The 15,122-nt window shown below is 36.7% G+C and overlaps 1 protein-coding gene across 14 annotated transcripts in view; it reads left to right on the top strand.

The window, feature by feature from the left end:
- MYT1L (myelin transcription factor 1 like) overlaps nt 1-15,122 on the top strand; it is a 319,538-nt gene that overhangs the window by 246,487 nt on the left and 57,929 nt on the right. For 7 of the 14 annotated variants that reach the window (XM_064508504.1, XM_064508503.1, XM_064508505.1 and 4 more), the window contains exons 11-16: nt 2,566-2,777; nt 8,781-9,028; nt 11,445-11,681; nt 13,392-13,513; nt 13,877-13,939; nt 14,430-14,498. In XM_064508504.1, coding sequence (XP_064364574.1) covers nt 2,566-2,777; nt 8,781-9,028; nt 11,445-11,681; nt 13,392-13,513; nt 13,877-13,939; nt 14,430-14,498 — 951 coding nt within the window. The remainder of the gene's footprint in view (nt 1-2,565; nt 2,778-8,780; nt 9,029-11,444; nt 11,682-13,391; nt 13,514-13,876; nt 13,940-14,429; nt 14,499-15,122) is intronic. The other 7 variants (XM_064508507.1, XM_064508510.1, XM_064508509.1 and 4 more) reach the window with 2 other exon arrangements.

The raw sequence follows: 15,122 nt of genomic DNA on the forward strand, positions 1-15,122 counted from the left end.
TTATCCAGAGCTGAATCCACTTTTGCACTATTGTCTCCACTTTTGAGATGTGTGGGTGGAAAAAATATTATTTCTAGGGAGCTGAAGTGTGAAGGATACATGTAAAGGAACTAGACTTCTGAATAAATGTACCAGCCTTATGCTGATGATGCCCCAAGAGCTGCAGAATTTCTCCATGGATGCTGTGGTATCTGTGGGCTAGGATGGGTACATCCATCCCTGCTGCCTCAGAGAATTTGGAGGAACTGCTGCAGCTTAAGTTTCCAAAATTTCCTACTTATCCCATAGATATCTTAGCATTTGGTTATCCTCTAGATTTAAAATCTGATAGGGTGGTTTAAAATGCAAGTTTTCTATTGTATTACCAGCGTCATTCTTGGAATATTCTCTTAAAACTTCATCTGATCTTGATGATCTTTTCAAAAACAGTTTGTTCATACAGCTAAGAGGACAGAATTATGTTTCACATCTGCAAAAGATTTTTTGTGGTGTCTATTGACTTTATTTTCTTTCCTCAGATTGTTTTTGATGGGCTTCATCTTAACTGCCCATAATTCAGATTGTATGATTTTTCATACAGCATCCCAGCCAGTTTTCTTAGAGATGGGTGCTTTAAAACTGATTAACAAAAAACACCCATTGAGGGAATAACATAATTTCTCACTGATAGAAAAAGACAAACCAAAAATGCAGTGGCTTTTATCTATGCTCTCTATAGAGCGGATGCCACACAGAGAAGGGAACTGCTCAAAAGCAGCATCTGATTTGCTGGTAACCTCCCTAGATAGTTGCGCTAGAACTTAACTTCTGCCTGTGTTTCAGATTTGATAGGCAACCCAGATAATGCTGTCATCTTAGACCCTTCTTCCCTTCTACTTTTACGTCATGGAAGTGTTTAAGATGAGGAACTTCGCAGTTTTTTATAAAATTTGCATGCAGGCAACCAATTGGGTGACATAGGTGTTCTAAGTGTAAATCCTGAATATTTGTCTTCATCCCAGTTTCCATCCCACCTGGATTTAAAATTTCTTGCTTAAAAAGAAATCAAATTCATAGGACTTCTGTTCCACAGAAATTTTGAATTTGCAATGAATGTGCAGGATCTGGATTTCATTATTTTTTTAACTAAATATAAATTATCTTGAGATCGGATCACAATATTATTCTTATCAGCTCTTTATATAAATTAGCCCACTGTATTTTGTGAGGAAGAAGTCTCTAAAGGAACCAGCATACATAAATCAAACAGAATAGTATGATTAATGTGATTTCTTGGGTAATCTTTACATAAATATCCTGTCTAAATTCTATGAAAATGAATTCATTCAGAAATACATAATATTCAAAACTATTTCTTACTATTTATCACATTGCATTTTGTCAGCCAGCATGATGATTCTTCTAGTCTTGACTGAATTTATGTTCCTATGAATGTTCCTTCCATTTCCTCTGGTTATAAATGTAGTAGGAAAAAAAGAAAAAAGAGAAAAAGACTTGATTCTATAATTTCTGATTCCAGTAGAAGCACCTCGGGTGTGCTGTTCATCATCTTTACCTGCTGCAAAATGCAGTGGGTAGGCATACAGCACTGTGCAGCATTTGTTCCTGTGACCCATTCATATAACACTTTCTTATATAATGAAGGTTTGCAGGATCTGACCTTCACTTACCTTCTTTATGTAGAAAGAGTTGATGACTTCTGTGTCCATATGCAGAAGAGAATGGAACAGTGGAGGAATTTATTACAGCATTCTTTCACTGAAACTTCACAAATTTCTCTAATAGACTGAATGAGATTAGTCAAGGCTTTTCCTGATTATCCTCCCTGATCCTAAAGGAAAGAGGAAGCTAGCTGATACAGTTTTGGTCTGTATTCATTCACAAGCCCTTCCTTGTGGTGTGCATCTGTATCAAGAATCGCAGCTCCTGCCAGAACCTTGCATTTAGGGTTCAGCAGGACTTGCTCAGCAGCAGCTCAAAGTCAACAGAGATTGTATGAAAGTCTCCCGTGCATTTCTCAAGTTGAACATGGATTTGTATATTGAAGGATGAAACAGGTCTAGTTCCTTTGGAAAGCATACAGGAAAATGGCATACAACTCTATTGAAACAAATTAAGAGGAAACACTATTACTGAAGTGGAGCTTTCAGTGCTATTTCTTTTTTTTTTTTTTTTTTTTTTTTACATTTAAAGGAACCTGTCCAAGCTCTTTCTGTCAGTCTGATTGCCCCTCTCTAATTCACCTCCCAAAAGAGAAAATGTTTGCTATGTGATGCACTTGTATAGGGGAAGGGAAACCCTGAAGTATTTTAAAACAGAATTTTAAAATACTTTTAGCTACAGGGTACATTTAGCAGTATTAGAATTAATATTTTTCTAGGCTTTGTTCAATAAAATATATATTGTTTGTCTGCTGAAAATAACCAAACCAAGCAAATGCAATAATACATTGCTGTCTCTTGAGTACAAGAAATAACTAAGATTTTCTAATCTGAACTATAAATTATGCACAGACACAGTAAACTGAACTGCATCTAACAAACTTTACATATCTTTAATTTCTAGGCCCATGTGCTTTGTTAAGCAATTGGAGATCCCTCAGTATGGCTACAGAAACAATGTCCCCACCACCACACCCCGCTCCAACTTGGCCAAGGAACTAGAGAAATACTCTAAGACTACGTTTGAATATAACAGTTATGACAACCATGCCTATGGCAAGAGAGCCATAGCTCCCAAGGTGCAATCCAGGGATATATCCCCCAAAGGATATGATGGTAGGAGGTGCACACTCTTATACATGAGAGACAAGTTTGCAGTTAATCATGTTGTTGTATATGTAAACATCATACAAATAAGACATGTTTTCATGTTCATGTAGTATTATGAGGAATGCTGTCATGTGTAAGTTATTTTTAAAGGCCTTTTTAAAAAGCGTTGTTTTATACCGTGCTTGCTTCAGGATTGTTGCGCTGCAAAAGAACATCTCCAGCTATTAAGCTCCTGGGATGTATTGAAACCACAATAAAAGCTAAGTAACAGAGCTAGTCCTCGTGGTGCAGGAGCAGTGTATTATGTTGCTGTCTGGGAGACCTGGCCTCATGGGTCACATTAGGATTCTAGCTTCTGTACAGTAGTTCAGGTAACTCATAAAGATAACATACTGGCTCTGTGGGGATGCAAAAGCAGAAACATGGATCTCATTGCACTTCAGATATCACTGCTACTTACTTAATGAGGCATTTCTGCTCATTCTGTCCTCATGAGTACACCTGTTGAATTCTCTGGAAAACCTCACATAAGTAATATGTTTAGGATTTGACTGAAAGTGGCTGCAGTTTAGGAAAAAACAATGGATGGTGTCTGTTGGGCAAGAGGATTTGTTTTGTATCAGGGGAAAAATACACTACAAGATAAAGAATGAGGATTTGGATTCTACCCTTCAAGGATATTGAAAATTTATCAGAATAATGCAAATTGTATGTGAACATATATAGACACATATATGTGTATATACAAACATGCATATGTATATGTGTATATATATTATAGTTTATTTTTTCTCTTTTTTTTGGAATGTAAAACAGGGGTTTTTTGGTTAAAATATTTGATACTACTTGCTGACTACCATAGGACATTTCAGACAGGTGTCAGATTTTTGTTTAGGAAAACAGAAATAAATATGTACAAATAGAACAATTTTTGCTGTTGCCTGACATTCAAAAGTAGGTAAGTGGAGAAAGGGAAAATTGTTTCAGCTTCTGCCTTCAGATCTCTCATATTTTGGATATTTTAGTTTCTGATAGGATCAATGGGCATGTTCTTCAACCATAGCAGAAAGCATAAGGGTTGTAAAAGGTAGTCACTGTACACGTTTTTTTAAGTAAAAGTGCCTTTTTTCTTGCAGTCTTTCTTCTCTCATACGCTCGTCTTATTTGCATGTGTCAGATCAGGGCTTGAACGTTTTTAAAGATAATGCACTAACTGCATATAACTTATTGCAGTTGGTAAGCTGATAGGTTTATATGCACAAAAGTTAAATGAGATGTTTACCCTGGTTTATATGGTATATACTTTGTCTGCTCTTGCAGAGGGGAAAGAATCAGAACATTTCTAGGGAACCTGTGGATGTGTATATTTAGGGATCAAGTTTCTGATGTTTAAGCAAGTGGTATATATTTATCCTAGCTCAGCAAAGGATTATGAACTACACTTTTTTTTCCAAATCACCAGAATTTGAAAGCAGATGTAATGTTAAGCACAAATTTAAAGGTGGCCTTAAATGAGCTAACTGTCTTTATACACTCATTTTCCTTTAATCTAAATAGGAGCTTCACTTTGAAGTAATATTGGGACTAGGTTTTTTCGCTGCACAGTAATCTGAGCCAGAGGGAGAGGTGCTGGGTGCATGCGATTCATGAAATATTATTGTCTGACCCCACAGTGGAATGGAATATTGCCGTTCCTGAGAAGGACTGTGTAGCTTGTGTGCTTGTGTAGCAAGTATGTGTGGTTCTCATGTAGCCAGAACAGCTGACGCCCATAATAGATGTAGCAGGTTGTTTGACAAATGAAAGCTAATTTCCTATGGATTTGTTGCATCCTACTGGCTCTGCGAGAGGCAGCACATACTGTAGCTGATTCCAAATGGTGTGTGCTGTTTGGCTAGAGAGACATGCTGACTGGCCAGCAAACAGGACAAAACACTTTAAAGGCACTCTGCAGTTCTCTGTCAGTAAGGAACCTGACCGGAGATTTGCTTTGTACCCAACCAGCGATTTTCATGAAACCTTTACAATCTCCACATCTTTGATATTTGAGAACTGCCCTGTGATGTTTGTCCTAAATTGGTGAAAGGTTTTTGAAGTTCTTCAGGAGAATCAACTAGAATTGTATAACAATGAAGTGAAATCCTGAACACGCTGAAATGAGTCAAAGTTTTGGCGCTGACTTACAATGGGGCAAGGATTTTGCTAGCATTTGCTGTAATGTAAAGGAGATTTCAGGAAGAATCTCTTAACGTGAAAAAGCCACCTTTCCTCAAGAAAGTTTGTAGTATTTCTAGGTGATTTCATATTTGTTCATAAAGTGAATTATTAATTATCACTAATAAAGCCATCACGGAGGTACAGTGTATGTAGCTATCATGTGTGTTAGCGAATACATTTATATAAGATCAGATTTAGTTCTAAAAAGTCGTCCTGCACAAAACTGAAAGGAAGCCTAGGAACTTGCAAGTAAACAGCAGTTTATTTTTTCAGACTACGTAAGATGATAACAGATTTACAAATAGTCTAAGGATATGAAAAATAACTTGATGTTTGAATCTTTCATTAATTGTAAGCTACTACTATGTCTCCATCATCAGAGAAAGAGTGACATGGACATAAATAGCTCATTTGGATTGTTTTCTTGTTTTTTTCCAGTAAGCTGTAATAAAAAGCAAACAGGAACGGGAAGATTTATGTTGTGGGATAGGACATTCTCATAGTTCTTGAGGAATCCATCTTGGTTGTGTTTGTGGGCTTGTTTTTCCTTTGAGACCAGTTTCAGAGTGGGTCACATTTTGGCCTTGTGGTTTACTACAGCAGACGTAAGAAAAGCCAGACTGAGTAGGCAAAGGAGATATCAACCTTTTCAGTTACTCAAATGGTGGTGGGGAACTCCTCTGATCTCACTAATAATACAGGTTCCCTCCCTCAAAACATTGAGAAGATGGCAGGGGCGGATTACAATGTCAACACCTACCTCCGAGTTAGTCACTGCTTTCATCAAGGAGAATAAAGATAGACACTTCTCTGATGCAGTTCATCTCCTCCTAAAGAAGATATTTAAAGTTGGTCAGGTTGGTCATTCCTTGAAATTTCCTATTTTTCTCCACTGACTGTAGAGGAAGCCTGCAATGACTAGGTCAGATATCTGAAGTCAGATGGGATGAATCTCTCATTGTGTGAGTCAGAAAAGGTGTTAGAACTGTAATTAATTTTCATAACAAATCCAGTGTCTAGGCAATGCTGGGGATTAGGGTGCCTGAGTAGAATTTAATTCCTTTCCAACTATCTTAGTTTGATCCTTTAAGTTGCTGGGATCTTTGCCACTCCTCTGATACCAGTCAGTATGGAGAAGCCTGTAGGCTGAGAGGTTCTTTGCAACCAGTCCCTAGGCATGTCTGATGGAAGGCCAGGAGGCCAGATCAGATACCCCTCTGGGATATGGAGCTGGCTTGACGTGTGTCCGGTAGTTACAGGGAAGGTTGTCCTCCGCACTCGGTTTCAGTGCTGAATCATAAAGTGTGGATGGACCTCACAGCTTCCAAAAACTTGGGGCCACAGAGCTCGGCAGCATAGCGGCGTTCCAGTGTTTTACTTAGTATGGAAACAATACAGCCTTCCCTTTGTTATAGATGGACTTGATTTAATTTGTTGTAAATTGGTCAGCTATGTTTCTCCTGAAAAGCTAATGTGATATTAACAGTCTAGGTTTTGTGATTCATTTTTAAATGTTCAGTTACGGTCAAGTTAAAATGACCATGGCCATTTCTCTCTGAGTAAGCTTTGCTTAAATCATTAGCAAACTAAAAGCTAATAATTATGTAGCTTGTGTGTAGCACTTTTCACCTTCAAAGTGTTTTGCAAGTGAATCACAACACAACTGCATTTTAGGAACAACTTTCTATTTATAGGGAAAATGAATTCTAAAGATAATGTAGTTTGACCAAGGCCACAGAGGAGTCCATATCAGAGCCTGCATGAGTATCTGATGGTTAGTCCTAAGCTTGCTGTCTCTTTCACTCCTTTTCTGTAACACACATGCTCATATATATGATTTCCCATGTAGTATGTCTTTTATATTTATTTGTGACCTACTATAACATGCCTAACTTTTTTCGCAAGTGACATAAGTCTTATTTGTTTGCCTGAATTTTGAAAGATGCTGAAAGATTTTGAAAGGCAAGTTCAGTGGTACAGGGTTGATGTTAAAAACTCAATACTTGCTGTGTTAACACAGTAGAAACTGAAATATTCAATTTCCTTCTTGAAGTATAGGAAAATTCTTGCGTGGATAAATGCTGAATTTTTAATGACCATCACTGACTACTTTATTAATAATGAAACTCTTGAGAAATAGTTCACAGGTTTATTATCAGTGAATACCCTGCAAGAGTAGTGCTACTACATGTTCAGAGCAATGCAGTGTGAGGAATGTTTAACATTCGCTTCACTTAAAATAATCACACCCTGTGCATTATGTGGCTTTCCTGAGAAAACTCCATCTGTTACGAATTAAGTGAAACACTATTTCATTTACAGTAGAAATAACACCATTACTTTTTCAATTTTTTTAGAGAAAGGAGAAAGATGGCAAAAGCTGTAGAAAGGAATTTTACTTTCAGATTTTCCTTTTGAATCCTGTCTGCCTACCAACGCAGACTCTGGTTCACAAACGGGCTATGCTCATGGGAGCAGGTTATTACATCTATGTCTGCTCAAACAAATGCACCTGAAGAGTCTGGCGTTTAAACAGACCCCATCAAGGAAGAGCTATAACTAGGGTGCTGACCCTTTTTGTATAGCTCTCTAATCATCATGCTATTTGGTTATTGCTATACTTTGCTATATGGTGCGATCTCTACAGTATACATTTCTGTCTTAAGGTGAAATAGTCACTGAAATATGAATGTATGTATCCCCTGACCTTGACTTTCATGAAAAAGCATTAACATTTAAATTTATTAGACCAGTTAACACTTTCTTGCTTTTTGTTTAAACACTTTGAAAATAGTGTATTTGGGAAGAGGTGTGGAGAGTTAAGAGGGCAAATAGGACTGTTTTGTTTTGTTATTATAATGCCTTTGGCTACAAGGAACATTTCTTAAAAACAGCAACAGTGCAGTGTTATATTTAAATAAGGTGGAAGTGAGCTTTGTCAGTGCGTTGGTTCTTTTGTGCCTGTTACTGGTTTCTGTCAGTCAGAATACAGCCGAGTGCCTCTATCTTCAGGATGGGAAGAAATGAGTCTCTTTGGCCCTGTTGTTTTGATGAAGAGTTTTAGGTGTTCAGGGTAGGGTATTTGAAGATGAGCATGTTTCACTTATATTTGTTTCCGTTTATAAAGCCAGTGCTTTTGCCTTTGTGAGACCCATGGTAAAACCCACATGTGACCACCTTCTTCCTTCTTCCATCACTTTCTCTTCTTCCTCTCCTTTCTGGTGGCCAGTGTCATAGTATTTGCCCGTGATGTAGAAAGAAGAAACGCTTTAGAAGGTCTGAAGTGCTTGAGGACATATGGTCAGCGCTGTGGCCCAGAGACCAAGCCCGTTATCCTCACAAAGAGCCTGATCTTCGCTAGCTCCAGGGAGTCTAGGCCTTAAAATTAAGTTTGCTCATGTAAATAGGGTGAGGTCCCATATTGTTACGCTACCCCTCATTAATAAAAAGGAGTGACCCCAGCAGTTCCTACCTTCTGTCTGACTATATATGTGGGGTAAAAGCAGTGTTTCTCTGTGTTTTTACTATTTGCTAATCCAGCCTGTTTGTCAGAACAATTCATGCGCACATCACACAGATTTTTCCAGGAGGTTCTTTCATACGAATGCACGTATTTAACATTTAAAAATCACAGACAGAAATCAAGAAATACAGCCATCACTTTTATTGCATTTTTTGTTGTATCGGTTACTGTTGCTCATTATGAATTTCACCTCCAGCAATTTGTTTTTCTCTTCACATATACAGAATGCTAGTTCTTTTGAGTCATCCTTGTCATGTTTCTTCCCACAGCGAAGCGTTACTGTAAGAATTCCAGCCCAACCAGCAGCACAACAAGCAGTTATGCCCCTAGCAGCAGCAGCAATATGAGTTGTGGTGGAGGCAGCAGTGCCAGCAGTACCTGCAGCAAGAGCAGCTTTGACTATACTCATGACATGGAGGCAGCGCACATGGCTGCTACTGCTATTCTGAATCTCTCCACTCGCTGCAGGGAGATGCCTCAGAACCTCTCCACTAAGCCTCAGGATCTCTGTGCGAGGGTAAAAATAAGTAATTATGTTTGTTGATGAAGATTCCTCTTTACTGCACTAGTTTTGTGCCCCTGATAGATAGAAAAATTGTACATCTTGCTTAATCGTTTTTTTTTCTTTTTTTTTTCCCCCTCAAAATGAACAAAATCTGGTGGCTCTGCTAAGGCAGCAAAATAAAAAGATAAAGATGCAAATTGCTTGCAAGTAGCTCGGGAAATCCCGATTGGTATATAGACTGATGATACTGATAGCATGTGCTCCCTCTTTTTTTATTTTGTTTCTTACTGGTGAGATCTGTGATTATAAAAGATGTTTGGGTTGCTGAAGTGGTATTAATTGCACTACAGAAATTTTTGCTAAACACTGTCTGATTCATAAATTTTATGAAAGGATTAAGATTTAATAATGTAATTTCATTTATTAAGCCACATATGGGACCTAAGGTTGTAAGATCTGGTATGAAGAAATCTATGCTACTTGTATGTTATAATTTCTTGCCTGTCTGTGATACCACTGTTCGAAAGTCACTGCATAATACATTTGAATCAAATGATAAATCCTCCAGCACAGGTGACTTCAAAGTTGATTAACAGCAGTGCAGCATCACTGTTGTTCTCTGCATGTTCGTAGCATTATTCTCAGTGTATTATGAAATGGCCATACAGATAGAAATGAAAGATTTTGATGTTAAAGCTTTATGTATCAAGAAAAACAATGCATTATTAATATTCATTAAAAAATTAAAGGTTTACCAGAGGATTTTTCTTCCTTATAAACTTAATTAATTTAATATAATTAATTAATTTAATTATATTAAATTTTGACTCTGATAGCTGTTAAGAAATGCCTGTTTAACATGCACCAGCAAATAGCACAGTGGTACCTATAGGAGGCCACTAGATGGCTAAGTAGACAGATGCAGTGCAGAGGAAACATTTTTACTGTGCTTTTAGAAGAGCTTTAGAGCTGGCAGACATGTTCTGTTCTTCTGCACATAAACAAAGGTTTTCCTCCTCCCGCTGTAGAAAGCTCCTTGGTCACACATACCAAACTAAGCCCAAAGCAGTAGCTATTAGTGATAATCACAATTTAATCCAGAATGATTGGCAACTTTGTTTTCAAATGCTGCTTTTTACATTAATTTATTTAATACTGTAAGAGAAGGAAATCTCTTTCAGGCATGTAAATAAATGCAGTCGTACTCTATATCAACAGGATGAAAAAGGCTGGAATAAGATGCTGCAAACGTTAATTGTCAGAAACAGAGGGGACCTCTTTCCTAATGTTTCACCCTGTATTGAAACTGAAGGAATGAATCTGAGAAGAGAAATGAGTATTTTCAAAATTAAATTAGCAAGATGGCAGCAATTAGATACATGCTAGGACAAAAGGCAATAATTCAGAAAATGGGATTTGCATTCACAGTGTTTTTCTGCAGCTCTGTTGTTACCCAAGAGGAGAGAAAGCCGCTAGACGTATGAGGAAACAGTAGCATTCACACTCGTTTTGAAATCAAATTTCTTGTGAAATGTTTCACTTTTGGAAAGATGAGGGATATTTTGTGGCGTTTTTCTTTTATCTTCCCTTTGCTTTTTAACATTCATCTTTTGTTTAGGATATCTTCCTTCCCCCACACGTAATAAAATAGATAACCCTTGGCTGTTTCTATAGAAGAAAAAGGCAGAGCCCTACTCACTTGCTCTGTATTTCACAATACCTCAATCACTGCAGCAATTGTTACAACTGTTCCTTTACCTGAATTTATTGATTATACAGACAGATGTATGCAATGTTAATAAATATACATCTGCGGTGAATGAATTGTGAAATTTGAATGTGTCTCCTCTTCCTGTAACATTGGCAAATGGTGTCCAAATGGGCTTGGTGTGGTACCCACCTTCCCATTTGATTCGCTGGCACTATCTTTTCAAGCATTACCTGTTAATATTACATGAACAAAGAAACAAAGATTATTTGATACTAGCTGTTTTTTCTACTCTAATCACCCAAACAGGTGCCAGGACAGGAAACTAGAAGAAATATGCAGATGTTAACTCAGAGGTACTCACCTGGCACAGAGTAAAGCAGGAACATAAAGACAACAACAAGAAAAAACCTTTAGAGATTTCTAATTTTCATTCCAAACTTTGCACCTGTGTTCTGGGTGGCAGGAGGTGTAAAGAAGACTCTCCTCTATTCCCCCAAACATCAGATTAGCCATTCAGGATGATATGAAGAAATCTACTTTAACAGCATTAATGTTGTGTAACAGATGCATGCTATGTGTGGGAGGGGGCTCAATGCTTACAATCTATACAGGAATGGAAAAGCGTTTTATCATTCTGCTAAGCAATGAGATTAAAAAACACAGAGAGGTAACTGTTTGATAGTGGCTGAATTAACATTATTTTTCTTGTTTTGACAGAATCCTGATATGGAAGTCGATGAAAATGGGACCTTGGATCTGAGCATGAACAAGCAGAGGCAGCGAGATGGTTGCTGTACCATTTTGACACCACTGGAGCCAATGTCACCTCAACGGCAAGCTGTGATGAATAATCGGTGTTACCAGCTGAACGAGGGGGACTGCTGGGACTTGCCAGTGGACTACACTAAAATGAAGCCCAGTAGGATAGACGAAGATGATTCCAAAGAGATTAATGTATGTCTTTTTCATCTCTTGGTTCTCACTACAATCTGATTTTTGTAATTCATTACATTTGTGAAATTTGGAGGGAAAGAGGAAACAAAATAAGTAACTGATGAAAAAAGATGTTTTTCTACAGAGAGGACTTTCTGCTGGTTAGTTTTTAGAAATATATCATGTTGGCACACATCTGATCTGTGACTAAGTTCCATAAGACAACATTTGAACCATGAATGTGAATCATGTTTTCTAACAGCATCATCTTGTTAACAAATATTTTCTTCAGTAAAGATGTTTCACTATTTCCAGATTACATTACTCTATATAAGCAGGTTGACATAACTGCAGTACTGGGGTAATCTGCTCTCAAGACAAGATATTCTTCTGAATTTGAAAAGCATAAATGATGTGCAGAATATTTAGAAGTGGATATTACTTATGAATCAATTAAAACAAAAGCAGCAGAGTATAATATAAGCTTTTAACTATTTTAGCTAACATGATTCTGGATTGCTTATACACTCCTGATAGTTCTGTGTGTGCAGGGCCTGTGTTAATGTTTCAAGAATACAGTGAAGGGAGAGTAGACATTAACATTACTTCCCAATTTGTAGTTCCAAGACAACAGGAAAGCTCTTTAAACAGGAAAGGCCAATACATAAAATATGTTAGTGAACTTATTTTACATTTCAAAATTTAAGGTGTATGGCACAAGAGCCAAAAAACTGAAAAGATTTGCTGACAAGTTTTAATGCCACTGCTTTTGTTCATCAAGTTTCAACTCTTATTCACTTTATGGTTTATAAAACTGAGCCTTCCCTAGATTGTTCTCTGTTTTTTCTTGGTTTATATTGTAAAGTTAGAATAATCATTTGTGTGTAGCAATCTGTTGCCTATTTTAATCAAACTATTTTTGGTAGGTTTGAAGCATGTAAGAAAGTGGCATTGTCACTAGATACACTGAGTACATTTTGGCTCTGGTGTCAGTTATGGTTTTGCTGTTAATTTCACTGAAGTTAGGAAATCTGTCATTATCAAGGAAAATACATACAGGTAATACATGCAGTATAGTGTATTTACCAGAGCAAGCAGAGCTCTGCATTTCTACTCTGCTGTTTACAGCACCACCTGCAGGAATCTCTGCATCAATGCATTCAGCCACTTCACTCTTGAAGGAGATGCTTCTAAATTTCTGAATGCCTCCGTAAAGTTAATTAATAATTATAATATTAGAACAGTTATAAATTATGTAATTATTATAAAATTATATTTTGGCAGAGAGATCCATTGGGGTTTGTCACAGACTGTGTTGCTGTGTGTAGATGTTAACATGGTTCCTGTTTCATCTTTCACGTGATCTAAACCTTTAAAAATGTTATTTAGATAGCCTTTTGCTGCATAAGGCACTATATTTAGTCTCCTTTTTCCTGTGTCTCTGTTTTGTGGTGACTTTAGAAAATACATTTATTCTTTTAAAGCAAAATAATATAACAGTGACAGAAAATATCTGTATATTGCCTTTTTTCTTTCCTAATTAAATAACCAAAAATAAATTTCCATGTATTATTTAATGATTTAATGGGTGATAAAGAATACAGAATAATTTTGTTATTTTTCACTGACAGAAAGGGATAAAAGACATAGCATCTGATGACTGCTTTGCAGAAGTTTGTGTAAATTGTAACCTCATCTAGCTGAGACTAATGCTTCTGTATTTGCCTGTAGCCAGAAGATTTGGATCCTTTCCAAGAGGCACTTGAAGAAAGAAGGTATCCTGGTGAAGTTACAATCCCAAGTCCTAAACCCAAATACCCTCAATGCAAAGAGAGCAAAAAGGATTTAATAACGTAAGCATAATGTGAGGTGAAATTATTTTTCTCCTTTTAACCTTTTCTCTCTTTGTCTTTTTTTAAACAAACGAATACATATACGCCTTGCAGTATGAGCATGCAACATTTGCAGCATATAAATGTTTCAAACTGCCAGTTAAGTAAAGTGATAAGCTAATGTGTATCTGCTTGTTCTTAATGATGCTATATTGTATTGAGACGCCATTTTCATTTAATCCTGTTCATTTTGCAGCTTTTCGATTAGGATGCTTAAAACCCCTTGCAGTCATTGCAGCTAAACTGGAAACAATGAAACATTTAAAAGTTTTTTTTTTAAACATACTTACTATTTTGGCTGTTTTTGTTTTTGTTTGGTGGCAGATGTCCAACACCAGGGTGTGATGGGAGTGGTCATGTGACTGGTAATTACGCCTCACATAGAAGGTGTGACTTCATTTTTTTCATGGTGGATTCTGTCTTTTCAATTTATTGTTTTCAGCTTACCTCAACAATGCTGTCAAAGTAAAACGTTGAACTATGTGTTAACCCTTTGAGTAATATATGTTGATCTTAAAAGCATGCTAATTTGTGTGTTGTATAAACGTCTTTTATTTTTAAATAGATTACTAAAATTTCCAAAGTATGCTTAAGCATTTAAGTAGTTAACCCAGGAATCACAAATATTTTTTGTTACATTTTACTACTTCATAGAGAAACAAAAAAGCATATTTACAGTATGTAACTTTGGAAGTAATGTTGATATCTAAATATATTCAGAGGGTTAACTATATTACAAAATTCAATATTACAGCACTTGCCCCATCGCTTTTCTGCATTACAATCTTTTACTTTTTAATTTTTATGTTGTGTTTGTTTGGGAGAGTTCAGTTAATAAGAAGATTAACTTACTTGTATATCCTGCCATGTCTTACAGTTTATCTGGCTGTCCCTTGGCTGACAAAAGCATTCGAAGTATGCTGGCCACAAGCTCACAAGAACTCAAGTAAGATATAAAGAACAAATATTCTCTTTATGAATATTTATTTGACCGCAACCTGTGTAGAGTTACATCAGAAAATAGATATGCTATCTGGAGAGCCACTAAATGCTGCAGAGGGGGCTGATCCGTGCTTGGAATGAACATTAGACTCACGAGAAATTCCATACAGGCTGGGCTTATAGATAAGTCTGTTGCTGTAGTCTTTTCTTTTGTGTATTCATTGTGTGATAGGGATGGACAAAAATCAGAACTTTTGGAATTTCATCCAAATATTTGAATTCTTGCTTATTTTTCTTCTGAATCTTTGAGTTTGCCAGTCAGAATAAAAAATTCCCATGAGATTAGACTGATGAAGCACTTCTGATTACACAACTAGCAAAGTGATTGAGCTCCTCAGAACTAGCTTGGAAGGAAGAGAAAACAAGTTTGTTTATCCCTAATGCATGTATAATTTTCCCCAGGATTGTATCACTGTTACTAGCTTAATGCATTTTCTCATTTGACTATGTTTTTTAGTGTTTACTTAGTTATTCCCCTACTTAACATGCTTTCTTTACAATTACCTTTCAGTACTTTGGAGTGACAATTGTGAGCAATGAAAGAGAATTGTGAGAAGTAGTTCTAATC

This window comes from Dromaius novaehollandiae, chromosome 3 (assembly GCF_036370855.1).
Source record: "Dromaius novaehollandiae isolate bDroNov1 chromosome 3, bDroNov1.hap1, whole genome shotgun sequence".
NCBI classification, from domain to species: Eukaryota; Metazoa; Chordata; class Aves; order Casuariiformes; family Dromaiidae; genus Dromaius; species Dromaius novaehollandiae.